The sequence below is a fragment of the Gopherus evgoodei genome, chromosome 5 (assembly GCF_007399415.2).
Source record: "Gopherus evgoodei ecotype Sinaloan lineage chromosome 5, rGopEvg1_v1.p, whole genome shotgun sequence".
Classification (NCBI taxonomy): domain Eukaryota; kingdom Metazoa; phylum Chordata; order Testudines; family Testudinidae; genus Gopherus; species Gopherus evgoodei.
This window is the reverse complement of record NC_044326.1, coordinates 127,283,076-127,300,913: the sequence shown is the minus strand read 5'-3', so window position 1 is coordinate 127,300,913 and position 17,838 is coordinate 127,283,076. Positions and strand designations below refer to the sequence as shown.

At 49.1% G+C, this 17,838-nt stretch overlaps 1 protein-coding gene and 1 non-coding gene across 2 annotated transcripts in view; both read right to left on the bottom strand.

The window, feature by feature from the left end:
- The window catches only part of SCD5 (stearoyl-CoA desaturase 5), a 74,104-nt gene extending 58,946 nt beyond the window's left edge, over positions 1–15,158 (bottom strand). The window contains exon 1 of the mRNA XM_030565042.1: positions 14,552–15,158. Within this exon, the coding sequence (XP_030420902.1) occupies positions 14,552–14,780 (229 nt within the window). The 5' untranslated portion in view covers positions 14,781–15,158. The remainder of the gene's footprint in view (positions 1–14,551) is intronic.
- Positions 15,159–17,731: 2,573 nt separating this feature from the next.
- On the bottom strand, positions 17,732–17,838 carry LOC115652983. The gene has a single exon (XR_004000802.1). It is a non-coding gene; the product is annotated as a U6 spliceosomal RNA (small nuclear RNA).

Below are 17,838 nucleotides of genomic sequence, written 5' to 3'. Positions count from 1 at the left end.
AGAGAGAGCGTGCATGCTCTGCAGGAGGCCTAGAATGTTACTATCCAGCTGCTGCTGAGGTCATCCCTACTTTCGAATGAGGGGGCATGTCTTTGAGAGATTGGTGTTTGGGCTCCAGGGGAAGGAGCTGAGATTCTCAGAACTGCAGCCAGCTCAGTGGGAACATGGCAGGCACTTGCCATGCCCACCTTCTCAGAACTGCTATAGAAAAATGGCAGCAATAATGAGACCCATATAGTGGACTGATGTCCTTGCTGCAGGAGGACGTTTGCTGTCGGATATGTGGGACTGCAGGATTATTAGCAAACGTGTTCCTCCTGCTCATTACCCAGAGGATATGATCTTTAAAGGAGGCTTCCAAAGGAAAACAAATCATTGTGTGTCCTTTGGTGCCGCTTTATGACAGAGGAAAGCCTGAAAGTCTTGGCTGGGTTCTTTTGAAGTTATTTCTGCTCATTTTTACATTGGAAGCTCAGAGCTTGCCTGCCCAGTTTTTATTGCAAGAATCTGTGGATCACTAAAGAGCCAGGCAGACTGTGACCTCAGAGAGACCTTGCAAGTGAAAACTGATGAGGGGCTTGATCCAAACCCCACAGAAATCAATGGAGAGATTCCTATTGACTTCAGTGGGCTTCAAATCAGGTACTAGCTGAGAGAGGGAGTGATTTCATTCATACTGTTGAAAACCTAGTTCCAACATCTGCCTGAGCTGCACTTGGCACAGGACCAGAGGTCAATGGCAAAGATGGCTTTATGGTCTTAGCTCTGTTTTGTTTAATGTGTCCCAGCTAGATTGGGAGGTGGGCATTCCCGTATGAGAAAGGTTGAGGATCACTGGTCAAGATAGCTTATAGTAATAGCAGCAAAGAATCCTGTGGCACTTTATAGACTAACAGACGTTTTGGAGCATGAGCTTTCGTGGGTGAATACATGCATCCGACGAAGTGGGTATTCACCCACGAAAGCTCATGCTCCAAAACTTCTGTTAGTCTATAAGGTGCCACAGGATTCTTTGCTGCTTTTGCAGATCCAGACTAACACGGCTACCCCTCTGATATCTATAGTAATAGATATTCCATCCCCAACTTTAGCGTTCTGATTTCCCCAAGCTCTATCCGTAGGGATAAAACCAATATGGAGACCTATGAAATTACACACACGGAGTTTGATCTTGCTCCTGTTCACAAAAGGAGCTTTGCTATTGATTACAGAGGGAGCAGGAACAGGCCTTATATCCACATGTATCTGTTAGGCAAAGACCTGTCACACAGCCTTTTGAATTAGACAAAGGTTGAGAAAAGCCTAAATAGTCCTAGTTGTGGGCAAAATTCAGTCCTGGCATAACAGACACTATGGAGTTGTGACCACTTATCACAGGGGTGAATCTGGCCCCTTAGTTTTCAGATTTCAGTTGGCTTCTCTGCTGAGCTCTAGTAGAGATAAGAACCTTGTTTGGCCCTGGGTCAGTCGAGTCTGTGACTAATGAGACTGGCCTTGTTATATGCTTGTAAGTGCACAGCGTCACTTCAGGGCACCCCTGTGCCTCAACACAGTATTGCAGGGAACTTCACCTCTCACACACACCTTGGTGGCCAGCCCAGACCACATCTTCTCCCACCTCCTGCCCTGGGTCTTCCCTGGCTCAGCTCTCCAGCCAAGTCCCATAACAGTTCCCTCCCCTTGCAGTGTAACTAGAGGTCCCACATAAAGTTAACAAACAATGTCCACACTTACAGTTCTTCTGCCCTTCTCAGGCTTGACTGAAATCCGCTGCTTCCTGGTCCCTGCAGAGATTTTCTTAAACCACTTCTTCCCCAGCAGGATTCCCCCCTACTTCCCAACAACTCTAGTAGTTTAGCTCTGAGGAGCTCAGTGCTCATTATGAGCCCTATCTCACAGCCCCCAGAAGCCTACCCTGCTTCCTGTGGGTAACACAGCCTGACTCCCCTTGTTTCTCTCTCCAGAGTTCTCTTCCTTCTACTGCCTTTGCAGCCCTGTTTCAGCAGTGCTCTTGCTGCTTCACTGCCACAGCTGGGCTCAGTCTTTCTAATTAAGCCCAATTACATCCAGTGGGGCTCACTAATTGACCCTTCTATTGCCAGCTCATCCTTGAGGCTGAGGGATACCTACTAAATCATAGGCAAGACTGAGCCTAGCTTGGCTCAGAGGGCCAGTTTGCCAGCCCAGGACAATGCTGCACAATCATGGCAGCTTTTGCTCAACACTGATTATTGCAGTGGTGTTAGTGACCCTTCTGGGACCTGACTGACAAGAGAAGACCTGCACTGAGACTAAGGGCTGGTCTACACTGAACAGTTACATCAGCATCACTACATCTATCAGGGGAGCAAAAAATCCACACCACTCAGAGACACAGTTAAGCCGACATAACCCCTGGTGTGGACAGCACTAAGTCATCAAAAGAATTCTTCCATCAACCTAGCTGCCCCATCTTGGGATTAACTACAGTGATGTGAGAACCCCCACAGGGATGTGCTGGCCACCACTTCCCGCAGCTTCCATTGGCCACTGGGAGCTGCAAGGGGCCATGCCTGCCGTCGGTCATCGTAAACTAAATGTCTCGCGGCCCGCCAGTGGATTACCCTGATGGGCCACGTGCCGAAGGTTGCCAACCCCTGGTCCACACTGAAGTGCTGCAGCTCTGCTGCTGTAGCCTTCTCAGTGTAGGTGTAACCTAAGTTTGATTAAACCCTCCTACTGTACATTTCTGGAGTGTGTGGATAAGTCCGAAAAGTACTATCAACAGAAAGCATTTGTCACCAGTCTCCTGCCCTCAAGTGTGCGTGAAACCCAAAAGCCTGTACAATGGTCATTTGAATCCTTTTGCACTGATGGAACCATGGTCAGATCCTTTTTGCAGTGACAGTTAGGGTGTTGGAAGGGGAAAGGTTTAGCCAAGTGCCTGTTATATTGCCCTTCTTCACAGACAGGAAGGATGGTCCTGTGATTAAGGGTCCTAGGTTAGGACTCAGGGGATCTGGGCTCAACTCTTGGTTCAGGCACAGGTCTTCTGTGACTTTGCACAAGTCAATTATCTCCCTAGACTTCAGATCCACATCTGTAAAATGGAAATATTTCTTCTCTCGTTCCTCATTGCGCGTCTTGTCTATTTAGACTGAAAGTCTAGGGGGATGGACAGTCTTTTCCCCTGGATATGTTCAGCATCTAGTGTTACAGGAGTGCTCAAAACATACATATACTATATAGTTGGTAGATTAAAATGCCAGTAGATGGCACTGAAGAATACACAGCATAGTTCCTGGGTTTTATCAGACCAATACAATACAGCTCGTTGTTGTGTACGGCAAATTGTTTTGCATCTGCAGCTTTTAACACTGAGCTCTTAATTCCTGGTACCATCAGGGCCATATCTTGGTTGTGGCCTCTAGGCACTATTGTAACACAAATAATAATGCTGCAGTTAATTTAATCTGTTTTATAGACAGATCCAAGCAAGAGTTTGGCTCCAGACCTGAACTCTCTCGAAGTTCAAAAGTGCTTAGCTGCTGGGTTTTAGCTCAAATGCTGTTGGGCATGTCCATCAGTCAGGCTGAACTCCCAGGCCTGCTCTGCACCTAAACCTTAGGTCAACCTAGTTACATCGCTCGGGGCTGTGAAAAATGTCACACTCTATGCAACGTAGTTAGGTCGACCTAACCCCCACCATAAACTCAGCTAGGTTGATGGATGAATTCTTCTGCCAACTAATTTCCACTTCTGAAGGAGGTGGATTTACTATAGTGATGGAAAAATCCCCTGTGGTGTAGCGGCACTGCAGCTGTAGCCAGGGGCGGCTCTAGACATTTCGCCATCCCAAGCACAGCGGCATGCCGTGGGGGTCACTCTGCCAATCGCCGGTTCTGTGGCTCCGGTGGACCTCCCGCAGGCCTGCCTGCGGAAGGTCCGCTGGTCCCGCAGCTCCACCGAAGCCCTGCCTGAGGGCTCCACCAAAGCCCTGCGGGAGGTCCACCGGAGCCCTGCCTGCCACCCTGCTGGTGACCGGCAGAGCGCCCCCCGCGGCATGCCGACCCAAGCACGCGCTTGGCGTGCTAGGGCCTGGAGCCGCCTCTGGCTGTAGCACTTGTAGTGTAGACTTGAAGTGAGTTGGGAGAGCTGAGTGGGAAGGCCTGGAATGGCACAGGCCCTGCTTAGAGCGAGCGCTATCCATCTATCCCTTTCAAGAGCACTAACATGCCTCCTAAATATGGTTAAAACAAAAGCAACCTCCCACCTACACAGGCATTTTTATAACAATGAGGTTATTCTAACGATTCTGGGGTCTAACTACAGAAATAATCACTTGGGCTGAAGTCCACTCGGCCAGGAAACATTCTTGTGCTGTAAGCTGTTAGGAGTCTGCACATCCTTAACTGTGAGAAGGGTGCCTGTCTGCCAGATAGAGCTGTGACAGGATTGAAAATGGAAGATTTTAGTATTGCTAATGCCAAGTGTTCAAAAATCATGAGTCAGTTGCCCACCTGCCCATGAGATTAACTTAATCATGAGATTTAAATAATAACAATTATAAATGTTAGGTTGTCTTTATTAGCTTTCTTGCTTTTTAGGTTTTAGGGTGCACTCAGGTCACATTTTTAAGCTTCTCTCCCTAAATATAGGGGCTAAAACTGACTTGTTAAAAAAAAGTAAGCTGAGATTCTTATTAATCACATGACTCCAGGAGCTGAGGCTTTAAGTAAAACATCACATATTGTGAGCATTCCTATAAAAATGTGAGTGTTGGCAACACTAGATTTTGGAGTCAGAGAGACACTCAGCTCTCTCTCTTTCTTGGAGATTTTATATTTGTTCTTATTTTGTTGTTTTCCTTACATTAAAATAAAAGGCACATAGATGGAACTGTATGGAAAACATAAAAGACAAGTGATTGCATACAACAAGGAGCTCAGGGAGAGAACGACCAACCAAAAGACCTCTGGGTTAAGAGAATGACAATAGAAACTCTAGCCAGTAATAGAAATATGGGAAGGGATCCCATTTAATGACGAGTTGCTTCCATACTCAAATTCAGAGACACGCTGGTATTTTCCTGCCAATAGTAGTGCAAAGAAGTGGTTGGGAAGGAAGGTTTTCTGACCCTGGTGGGAAGCGTGGCATTTGTTGCACACAAAAGACAGAATCACAGCAGCATCCACCATGCTGCTGTCTGGCTTTAAGGGGGTGTGGTTTATATGCACAGCTTTGAGCAGTACTGAGACAAAACTAACAACACACCAGCCTATTTCACACCAGGGGAGTCCCTCCTGTTTTCAAGAGCTGGCGCTGGGAATGGTCGGGTCCCCAGGCTGCTTCCTGTTTTCTGCTCCTGCTGGGAGAGTGAAACTCCCTTCCCACCCTAATCTGCTTTATTGCTGCTTTTACTTTCCCATTCTTAGCTCTGCTGATCCACTTCACTGGGAGAGCTGGGCACAAATCCTCAACTGAGAGTGCCCCGCCCCCCATTACCTAGGGAAGTTCTCAGGAGATGGCAAAGGGGAGGCTGGAGCTCTCTCCATCTACATAGCCATTATCAGGTAGGCAAAACAGACCCATGAAGGTGCAATTCAGAGGCCATGTGAAAGGTCAAACTCATACCATAGCTGAGGATAAACTCGGTTTACAAGTTCTTTGGGTTGGAGCCCCCCTTGTTCCTGTATGCTTTACACATTGACTGTCACCGGCAGGATCCCATCTGGGGCCTCTGGGCACTCTCATAACACACATGTTAATAACAACCATGCTGCTTCTGTGGAGCGCCTCTTAGCTTGCATGCCAAGCAATCCTGTAGTGATCAGAAAGCAGTGGGAGCTGTTAGGGCACTGAGTGACAGCTGACATCTAGTGCCAAGACACAGAAGGATGAGCTCTCTCTCCTACCTGCCATCTGTGGAGACAGCGAACCAGACTGGCTGGCCGTGTGTGCGGAATGCAAGAGGACAAGAGAGTGCAGTCCCTGCACTTTGGCCCCAGCCCTCCCCGCATTAGACAGAGGCAGGACGGGGCTCGTGGGGGCACTGGCTTGCATGCTGCACCCCTTAAAAGGGTAGTGCTGCAGCTCCCCCTTGGTCAGTGCATTCCCTGGCTCAGTCACCCAGAATGCCTCTGGGTAGCCCTTCTGCATCCCCCCTCCTGCACTGTGAGCTGTGGTTTACAAGCCACAATAAAGCTCTCTAAGTGCTGGTCAAAGCAGAGAAAGGGGAAGTATGGATGATCCAGAGTAAACAACTGACTCTGGCTTGTCCTTGGCCTAATTTTTCCATTGTCTATTATGTGCAGCTGGATGCATTTCAGTAAGTTACCAGTGGAAACGAATCCTGCGGAGGGTTCGTTTTGGCTATAACTGCTGTTTTCTAGGTAGCATGGTGGCCCTCTTTCATCTCCGCTTAGCGTGAAGCAGTGACTCACTGATTAACAAGTTAATTGGGAGCAGTGGGAAGCTGTTCAGTAGGGGGGGGCCGGGAGGGAAATCCTGCCTGTGTGGGGAGGGAAGTGGCAGCCCCAGACCACGCAGGGAGAGACTGGCTGCATTTGGATGTTGCAGGGGAGAGAACGTAGAAAACAAACAAACAAATTGTATGGAAAACTCTCTGCTCATGAAACAGCATTAGGAACATGTCCCACGTTAGTGCTGGCCACTGGAGAGCCACAGCTGTGCATACCTCTTACCGCAGTGGCTCCCTGGGGTATTACATGCACTTTGGACATCATTTACAAAGTGCCTTGGGATGACTTCCTGGGTGGGGGGGAGGGACAGAGGGAGCTCCCTGAGGTACACAGATTCCACTTGCCTGACTTATCCAGACACCGCTGCAGACTTCTCTGTCCTGGCCTTTATACCACCTCCACCACCAGCGTATCCAACCACCTCTCACTTAACCTGTTTGTCATCGCCACACCTGAGTGAGGCAGAACTGCCGTATTAGCCCCATGTTACAGATGGGGAACTGAGGCACAGAGAGACTCCTGGTCACATTTTCAAAGGAGCTCAGCGTCCAACATAAAAAAAATCTGGCCACTTCTTTTGGGGTATGTCTACATCTAAAATTTTGCAGCGCTGGTTGTTACAGCTGTATTAGTACAGCTGTATAGGGCCAGCGCTGCAGAGTGGCCACACTTACAGCAACCAGCGCTGCAAGTGGTGTTAGATGTGGCCATACTGCAGCGCTGTTGGGCGGCTTCAAGGGGGGTTCGGGGAACGCGAGAGCAAACCGGGGAAGGAGACCAGCTTCGCTGCGATTTGCTCTCGCGTTCCCCGAACCCCCCTGCAAACCGCAGGGAAGGAGACCTGCTTGTTAGGGGAACGCGAGAGCAAACCAGGGAAGGAGACCAGCTTCGCCGCGGTTTGCTCTCGCGTTCACCGAACCACCCTGCAAACCGCAGGGAAGGAGACCTGCTTGCACGGAGGTTCGGGGAACGAGAGAGCAAACCGGGAAAGGAGACCAGCTTTGCCGCGGTTTGCTCTCGCGTTCCCCGAACCACCCTGCAAACCGCAGGGAAGGAGACCTGCTTGCTCGGGGAACGCGAGAGCAAACCGTGGAAGGAGACCAGCTTCGCCGCGGTTTGCTCTCGTGTTCCCCGAACCCCCCTGCAAACCGCAGGGAAGGAGACCTGCTTGCTCGGGGTTCGGGGAACGCGAGAGCAAACCAGGGAAGGAGACCTGCTTGATTACCAGACGCTTCCTCAGGTATGCTGGGATACCTGCTTATTCCACGGAGGTCAAGAAAAGCGCTGGTAAGTGTCTACATTTGATTACCAGCGCTGGATCACCAGCGCTGGATCCTCTACACCCGAGACAAAACGGGAGTACGGCCAGCGCTGCAAACAGGGAGTTGCAGCGCTGGTGATGCCCTGCAGATGTGTACACCTCCTAAGTTGCAGCGCTGTAACCCCCTCACCAGCACTGCAACTTTGTGATGTAGACAAGCCCTTGGTGCCTAACTGGGAGCTGAGCTCTTTCAAAACTCCAGCCTGAAGTGACTTGCCTCAGGTCACGTGTGAGGTCTGTGGCAGAGGAAGGAATGGAGCCCAGCTGTCCTGATAACCAGGAGAACCAGATCATCCTCCTGCTCAACCGCTCAGGGCTTCATGGTAAGAGGTGGTGACTGTAACCTTTTAATGACGCAAAAAGGTTTCAAGTAGAGTTGGGCCTGAGTTGCAAAGTTCACATCCAAATCCAGCTCCAAACTCTCCCAAAGCTTGGGGAAGTGGCAGTTTAGTTCTGGCTCCTTTCTAGTTGCAATCATCTACAGCACAGCAGGGACAGTTTGTCCTGGAAAACTTAGTGAATGAGGTAGCTGGAGGGTCCTGTTCTGCCATCCTTGCTCCATGAGTCTGGAAGATGTTTGACCAGCACAACCCAGGGTCTCTCTCTTTAAGGAGTATGTTTGCTGCTGACATATTCTAGGAGAGCTCATTGTTCCACATGCACCATGCACCTGCTGCAGTTCTCTTGTAGCACCACGAATGCTAGATATATTTTGTTTAAGCAAACATGGCTACCTCAGGCCCAAAGAGAATGCTCTTATCTCTTCTTCACTTTTATAAAAACCCCGACACTTGAAGCCCCCCGAAGCATTCACTCAGTTATTCAGTGTAAATTTGTGTTCCTATGACTGTCACTATTGTCTTCCTCCCCTGCTCCCCACCTCATTCCAGATCCACTTGTCATGCCTTGCATCTCTTTAGCTTGTAAACTCTTTGGGTCAGGGTCTGTCTTCCTTTTTTAAAGAAGATACATTCGTACAGCACCTAGCACAAAGGGGGTTCAGTCCTGAGTGGGATCTCTGGGTCCTACTATGATACAAATATTAACCTGTTCATGATTCATTATTCATAATACGGAAGCAGGGCCAGCTCCAGGTTTTCTGCCACCCTAAGCGGCAGAAAAAAAAATAATAAAAAACCAAAAAGCCAATCGGCAGCACTTCAGCGGCAACTCAATCGCACCACTTCATTCTTTGGCGGTAGGTCCTTCACTCCCTGTCTTCCTCCTCGGCAGCAGCTCAAAGAGGAAGAGGGGGACTGAGGGACCCGCCGAATTCCCGCTGAAGACCCGGACGAGCTGCCCCAATAGTGGCTGGGTGACACCCCTTTGTATTGGCCGCCCCAAGCACCTGCTTCCTTAGCTATGTTGGAGCCGGCCCTGTACAGAATAGATTCCTCTGAAAATGAGGGGAAAATGCTGGATGAACATAGTTCTTTTCTCACATGTTTCTGTCAGTTCTTGGCTCCAGTATTCTGCTCTCCCTACATCATTCTTTGTTAACATAAACGGGGATTCGATTTCCCTAAGGAGAGCAGAACTTCTTACGTGAGATCTTAGTGCAGGGTGACAGCAACATTTAGTCCTAGGGTTGCAAACTATGGGAATTCAGATGGATGTGGAGATACTTCTATGTTGGATGGAGTCACTGGCTGGAAAAAAAGAGAGGTAGAGGAGTAGAAGAGGACTTCCCTCCACTTCTAAAACCCTTCCACATGCACCTTCCTACTACCCAGCCTAAAACCCGCTACCCATAGCCTTTCCTGTGCATAGCACATGCCCTGGGGCTTCATTTTAACAGACTAGTCCCCATAAGGCACTAACCCTTCATACCTTCCTCTGCATCAGAACAGAAAATCCACATCCCCCTCTAAACTGGTACAGCAGAATGGGGAGGATGCAAAGGTCATACCCCAGTTCATTGAGATGTTAATTATCTCTCACCTGTACCAAGCATTGCTACCCTTCACCAGATGTCTAGTTAAGGCACTTGTATGGCCCCTCATTACCCTAGTATCTGAGAATGTCACAGTCTTTATTGTTTACCCCCACAACATCCCTGTGAGGCAGGGCAGTGCTATTAGCCCATTGTACAGATGGGGAACGAAGACCTGGTGACTTGGCCGAGCTCACACAGGAAGTGTGGCAGAGCAGGGACTTTAACCCAGGGTAGACCAGACTTGACATCTCTGATATTTCTAAGATTTGCAGGGGTGGGGAGTGGAAGACAAGGAAAACAAAGCTTAAGAAGAAGAGCTTCCCAGCCCTTCTTTATACACCACAGAGCAACAAATGAAGGATGCAACCAAAATCCATTTCAGGTCACCTTTAGCACTTTTGACAGCAAAGCAGAATACTTGGCTAGTCAGCTCTTTGAGGTCCTTTGGTTCTGTGCTAGCACAAGGAGGTGCTGAATCCAGGACTGGGGCTCCTAGGTGCTCTCACAATACAAATTAATAATAATAAATTTCTCCCTTAGCTCAAAACTCCGCTACAGATGTGTAGCCCTTATGCCAAAGGAGACCTTCATTCAGCTGTCAGCAGTAGTGAGGATTTTATCTCCTTGACTAGCCCAGAGGCGGCCAAGCAGGCACTCACTCCATCCAGCAGAGGGGCAGTGGTAAACCCACATATAAGGCAGATCCTCAAACACTAAATCCAGTCTTTTCTTTTAGCATCGTCTCAGTGGAGGAGATGGGAGGGAGAAGATAAAGGAAGCTATACGTTAGGCTCTCTTTCCTAGTGCAAATCTCTGCTTTCTCCTTCTCATCATGGCCAGCTACAGAACAGACAAGAGAAGCCATCCTAACTCAGAGAGCATAGCTGTGCCCTCCTCTTTTATTTTCTCATTGCTTGGCTCTTACACCTGTTGGTTTTCAAATCTCCTCTCCTTACGCTGTGCGCAGCATTCCCAGAAAGATGCAGCTGGGGCTGGTTTTCTAAACTCTCCCACAATAGAATGGGTAGGTACCTAGATATCAGCTAAAGGGAGGGCGGGAGAGAAAACAAACCTGTTTTCCACATGGATTTTAAGAGAGATCAGCCGTTTCGCTCATCATGTGTTTCACTTAAAAAAGGGCAGAAAAAAGAAGAAGTTATCAAAGAAAGTAATGGATGTCATTGAAAAAAAGTGGCCCTGTTCTGTTTCTACAGCAACTGAAATACCAGGAATTACGCTAGCAGTGCTGTCTAAAGAACTGTCACATTGTTACAGAACAAAAGACTGGGAGATTTATGAACAATTAGAGCAGATTCTTTTCCCTTTTGAACTTTGGACAGCTCTGCAAAGCCTGACTCCGAAACACGTTTGATTCCAAAAAGCTGATGGACCAGCTCAAATATCCCAGGCTGTTTTCGTTGTTTCCACTTGGGGAGAATGGAGAGGGCTAAGCAGTAGGCAGGTAACGCATGCTTTGACTGTTTCATGGAAGGGTTTGATCTACTTCTGCAGCAGGCGAGATCGTCGGCTTTTGATTTACATTTAGATTTGATATACTCTCCAGTCTCAAAACACAACCACCTCTGAAAGAGTAGGGCCAGCCATGAAAATGCTCATTTAGAGACTTTGGAAATGTTGCAGAGGAAAGAATAATCTGACTAAACCCTCTGGGAATTATTAAAAGGAAGTAGGGGGCGGGAGATTGCAATCAATGGTAATCAAGGCCACAGGCAGCTGACTCAGCACAGAAACCGCGAATGGGTGTCCAAGGTAACAGAGACATAATGAGGCTTCTATGATTTGTGAGGGCTACAGAATCTGTCTTTGAAAGACCAAGCATGGAGAACACCTTTATATGCCTCAGTGATGCTGTCCTCTGCTAGCAGCACTCAGTCTCAGCCTGGGATATAGGCCACCTCTTGTGAATGCTGGAGGGGAGGAGGATGTTTCTTTTAAAAGACACAGAACTAATGAGGCCTCTTTGTTGTGTATCCTTTGAACCAATGCTCTGCCGATGGAGCTGGCAGTCCTATTGGGCAGGTTTTGGAATAATGGATCTGAAGTAGAGAGGAGTTACATTGACAAAAAAAAACCCAGGTCAGGTTCAGCACGGCCAAATCCTTCCCTGCCCCAGCCCTCTCTTCCCTATTTTGAAATGGGTGGCTGGGGATGGGGAGGCCTCTACTGAGTGCCTACACTGCAGTTAGACACACCCGCTGCTGGCCCACGCCAGCTGACTTGGCTCGGGGCAGTTTAATTGCGCTGTAGATGTTCAGACTGGAGCTCGGGCTCTAGGACCTGCAAGGGGAAGTGTCTCAGAGCTGGGGCTGCAGCCCCAGCCTAAACATCTGCATCACAATTAAATTACAGCCCCTTAGCCCGAACCTGCTGGCACAGGCCAGGCGTGGGCATCTAACTGTAATGTGGACATACCGTGAGAACCTTCAGATAGTGTGTGTGGGTGGGTGTGGCTTGCTCATCTTGCTGCCTGCCGGATGTGACTGTTGCTGGGATCCGAGTGGTTAGAGACAGAAAAGGGCTATCAGAGCATTAAATACTCACCTCTCCCCTACCTGAATATGAGGGGAGTGCAAGCACCTCCTCCCCAGAAGGAGGTGCCAAATATCGAACACATTTAACATTTTTATTAAAGCTAATGTTTAAAATCAAATTTACACAGGTTAAGAGGGAAAGGGTCAGGCTTGAGTTATGAGAAATTACAAGTGTCGGTTACAAGGTTCACAAGATACATACCTAGTACATAACCAGCATAGACCCAGACTGGGGTGCAGGATTTTTAAAGAGTCAGTGAATAAGTGATCTCGGGTATGCCACCCATTGACTTGAGCTTTCATCCCCTTTTATTGTCCTGCCGGCTTGAATGCTCTCACCCGGCTGAGATCTCTCTACAACTGCTCTAAAAAGCAAACCTGGAATTCAGGAAGGAGACAGAGCAACTTCTGATGAACATGGTCTTGATCTAGAATCTTTATCACCCCCTCTGCCTCCCTCCTGCCTGTACCATCCCATGCCACTCCTGCTCTCACACTTGTGGCTTTCAAGTTGCACAATCATTTCTTTTAAGGCCGAAGAGTAAAAGGCTAGAGCTGGCATGTGGGAACCAGGAGACCTGTGTTCCACTACCTACTCTACCACTCACTCACAGTGTGACAACCTCCCTGTGCCTCAGTTTCCCTTTCTGTAGCTGTGGGCTAACAGCGTGCTGAGAGATGCTCTGATGAGCGGATGGAAGTGCAAAGAGCCCTTATAATTGTCATTAAGGAACACAGTGAGTACCAGTATAATAGTGAATATATCGGGAGGAGGTTGGAGAGGGGGAAGGGAGGAGATTGGGAACCTGAGGGCCTTGGAATTAAACACCATTCCTTGCATACCATGTGTTATGCAAACCCACGTATCTACACACAGCTCCCCCAAACCAAACAGGGAGTGGAAGGGCTCTTGAATAACTCTCCACATTCCCAGCATGCACTAACTCCATACATCTTTACTTATGGCCCCTGTCCTGGGTGGCATCAAACCCCTTCAACTCCCATCAGATTCAGTGGTGCTTGTGGGAAGCATCAGAAGCAAGTCGTGCATGTGTTGCAGGGGGCTTGACACTTGGCCACAACACAAGGTATTTTGGGATTGTGCTTTGGCCCCAATAGGCTTCCTAAAAAAAACCCAGTGACATCCCACCCACAGAGGGGTCGACCTGCATCCACTCACATAGTAGGGGCTGCGTCCTTTGTCTCAGCTAAACCCAGGGGAAAGGGGCCAACAGAAGTTGCTATGATGACGTACCCATTGGAACACATGCAGTTACGCTGGCCGTAAATGCTGTCACGCAGGAACAAAGATGATTTGGGATGAGTTGCACGAGCCTCAGGATTTCCTGAGCTGCAGCCCTAAATCATGGCTGCCCCCCAAAGCCCCTGGTGCAGCCACAATGCCCCAGCCAGAGCTGGGGAAAAGGAGCCGGAGCCCTATTCAGCGTATCTCCAGCAGGTTTGCTTTATGCCAGGGGGATTCTTCGATAGTGACTCTAGGGATATGTAAGCAGGCAAATAGCATCTACACGTACCAGGCATTAAAAGGGGAAGAAACTGGGAAGTGGAGCCCGTAAGGAGAAGAAGTAATGACAGCCTGGACTGTATATGAAGCAAGGAATTAGAGTGGGAAGCATTTTAGGCTGCTGGTGTCTGCTCTTGCTAGGTACTGACTGCCCTCAACTCCCATTGACTTCAGTGCAACTGGGGAGATGCTCAGCCCCTCACAAGAGCTGGCCCTTCAGTGAGATTTCATCTCCCCCCTCTCCCTCTCATCCTCAGTTGTTTTATTAAGAGTGCTGTGAGCTATTGGTTCAGAAAGGAGTCAAAAGTACCAGGATCTGGGAGACAGGGGAAGGGACTAGACAGAACCATCTTCTATGGGAAGGTGCTTGAAAACAGCCAATTGATGTCCTCATCGATTGAGAGGGATGAAGTTTCTAATCTGACTATTTCTGTTTTCCCACCCCCCTCCAGCACGGGAACAATTCTGATCCTGTCGCTCATGGGAAAAGTACGGGGTGGTTTATCATCCTTTTGCTCTAGGGTGAAAATCATGTAGCAGAGGAGCTGAATGGAATGATTCAAGCTGAAAGAGGACTTTGAAATATTAGACTCCAGTGTGCGACCTCCCCCTCCTTCCAGTTTTAAAGCACAGTTGAGAACACAGGACTAATCCAGCCTTCAGAAAACAGAAACAAGACCGCCCGCACCCCCCACAGAAAGGAGATGTCTCCTACAAGGGGATAACAATGCAGACCCCGATTGTCGGGGAACTCACCCCAGATCAAAGTAAGCAGCTGGGCCTTGGGGATGAGGCTGAGGGAGTAGACAGCGCCAATGTGAAGCAGTGTCATTAGGACAACATTCCTCCAGACAATCTGCTGGCGATATCTGGCGCTCCCCTCGCTGCTCTCGGCTTTTGACTCTAATGGGCTTTCTTTTCTCCCATCAGCGAAGGGGCTCCTTTCCTCTCCATCCACTGCACAGCTGGCTCCCAGGCCCGACATGGCTAAGAAAGCGAGGTCTGCGTGTGCGTATGCGCCCGAGCTTGTGCGGTACCCCACGGAGCAGGGTCTGAGAGCAGCTACCAGTCAGCCAGCGAAGGGGAGTAGTTGCTTGCTTTGGAGGGTTGATGATTTATTGTAACAGATGACGATCGTTCTTCTTTTTAGGTTTGGGGATTTTTCCCCCCCTTCTTTCCCCTCCAGACCAGTTTTAAATAAACCCTATGAATGCAAGTCCTGGCGCACAGCATCTGTTGCTAGCATCTCATCCATGATGCTCCTGCTGTGCCAGGGCTGAACTCCGCACAGCAACAGAGGGAAGAAAAAAAAGAGCGGGGGGGAGGGAAAGAGAAAAAGAGAGTGAAAGACAGACCTGCATAGCTACAGCCAATCAGAATTACATGTGGGGCTCTTCAAGAGAGCGAGCGAGAGCTGCTCTGGCCGCTGTTGCCACATATTGGCTAGACTGAATATTCACACACACACACCCCGAATGCAAACACTGAGAGGGAGGGATTGACGCATCACCCCTGGCCAGATGCAACTAGTCCTCCCCAAAGGCCGCCAAGCTTTTGTGAGGTTGCTGCCCCTCGCTTGATGGGAAAAACCCCTCCTTGCACCAAATCAGCCTGCACTCCTTCAGTACAACTGTGTCTGCTTAATAGCAATTGTTGTCAAAGGACATATCATTTAACATCAATTGAAAATCCCTGCTCTAAATAGGATTGAGGGCCCAATCCGGCCCCCACTGGAAAATCAGGCCCCTTCAGGGCCAGCTTTAGGGCGATTCCACCGATTCCCGGGAATCGGGCCCCACCCCTAAGATGACCCCGCAGCTTCCAGAAGAGGGGCCCCGCACTCTCTGCCAAAATGCTGCTGGAAAAAGCAGAAACCAATTGAGCTGCCGTCGAATTACCACTGCTATCTTCGACAGCAGCTCAATCGCTGCTGCTGTCTTCGGCGGCATTTCAGCGGCAGCTCTTTTGAATCAGGCCCTGTACGTCCTAAAGCCGGTCCTGGGCCCCTTAACGATAATTACTGCACGGGGTACCACAGGGAGAGGGCAGTTTTTCAATGGATTGAACTACTGAGTGATCTATTTGCAGCCTTGTTGCCTGCTATGAATGTGCAATAACCAGACTGTTAACAATGTTATGGGCAATTTGATGATAAATGGGCCTTCACCTTTACCCTCGTCATGAGCTCACTGTAAAAAAGGTGGGAAAGTGGCGATAGGTGTGTAAGGTGTCATGATAAGCTATAACAATGCACACTGATGGGGAAAGGAGCTGCAGCTGCTGTTAAGATTATGCCTGGTAAACGAGAGACATGTGGGACCAGAAATCAGTGAATCAAAATTGGTGGTGAAAATTAGGTCTAATTGGTGAACCAAACAATGAGGGAATCCACAGCTCCGCTTTGGGGCCCTCATGAAGAGACTTGGAGGGAAAGCTGGCTACCCCAATGCTGGCTGACTGAAAGATGATAGAAGGGGAAGGAGTGAGCTTCACTGTCATGGCTGCCACCCCTACTGTCTCCTGGGTCTCCAGCCCCACTTCATCCTAATCTTGAGAGATGTTCTGAGCTGGCTGGGCCAGATGATGTCACTATCTCCACTGGCTCCAGCTAAATCCCAAATACTAGCTGGGAGGTGAGGCTGCATTATGGTTCCCTCCCACCCCATGTGCTCTTTTCCTTCCCACCTTATTACTTTTCTTTATTAGCCCTCTCCTTTTTCCTCGTGTCTAATAAGAGCCTGGCTTGACCAGCCAAGCCTGTATATTTAACAACGTTGTTGTAAGTGGTGACCAGAGAGGCAGTTAAATGCAATGCTCTAAACAGCCCCCTGCTGGTATGAGTTTGCCAGGTCTCAGAGGTGCTAATCAGACCATGTGCTGGGCCTGTGTTTTTTCAGCAATAAGAGTGAATAGTGGAGTCAAAAGCTGCATTTTCTGTCTTTGCTTTTTTTCTCCTTTGGTGTGTTTGTACTCCAACCTATCTCCGCTAACGTCTTCTCTTTTCCCCAAAAGGACAGTTCGTACCATCTCTAATACCCTCTCAGGCAGGGCTGGCGCTTCCATTTAGGCGGCCAAGGCAATCGCCTAGGGCACCAGGATTATTGGGGGGTGGCATTTTGCCGGGGGGGGAGGCCGGCAGGCGGCTCCGGTGGACCTGCTGCAGTCGTGCCTGCGGAGGGTCCCGTGGTCCCATGGCTCCGGTGGACCTCCCGCAGGCACGGCTGCGGCAGCTCCACCGGAGCCGCAGACTAGCGGACCCTCTCCGCAGGCCAGCGTGCGGGGCGGCGAAATGGCCATGCGCCTAGGGCGCTAAAAACATTAGCACCGGTCCTGCTCTCAAGGGGATTTCCTTCTAAAAACTCGCTAAAGGAAAAGGGAACAAAGAACATTGTTCAAAAAGAAAAGCCTTATTTAACAGTGCGCATTTCAAATACATTCAGACTGGCTTCTGTTTTCTTCGGGTATCTTTAATAAAAGGTGAAAGGGATTTTTAGTGGTGTCTTGGTGACAGTACCAAGCAGGCTGAGGTCTCTGTATAGCCAACCCTGAACCTTGTTTAATGTCGCAGGGTCATGCTAACACCTTTGACGTTTTGGGCCCATATATTCCATCAACAGTAATATAACAGCAGCCAGTGATGACTCTTTCTTTCTTTTTTTTTTTTAGTGGAGGGGGAAGGTGTCTGTAGAAAATGTCTCCACTTCGGTTTTACTGTCAGTGGGTGGCAAGTCAAATCCCTTGTTGGGAAATCCCAGCATATGCCATTAAGTGCTGGGGTAGTCATAGAATCATTAGGGTTAGAAGGGACCTCAAGAGATCATCTAGTCCAACCCCCTGCTTAAAGCAGGACCAATCCCCAAATGGCCCCCTCAAGGATTGAACTCACAACCTTGGGTTTAGCAGGGCAATGCTCAAACCACTGAGCTATCCCTCTCCTACAATATGTACCGCTTCACGAATTTGTGTGTCATCCTTGCACAGGGGCCATGCTAATCTTCTCTATATCGTTCCAATTTTAGTATATGTGCTGCCAAAGCAAGCAC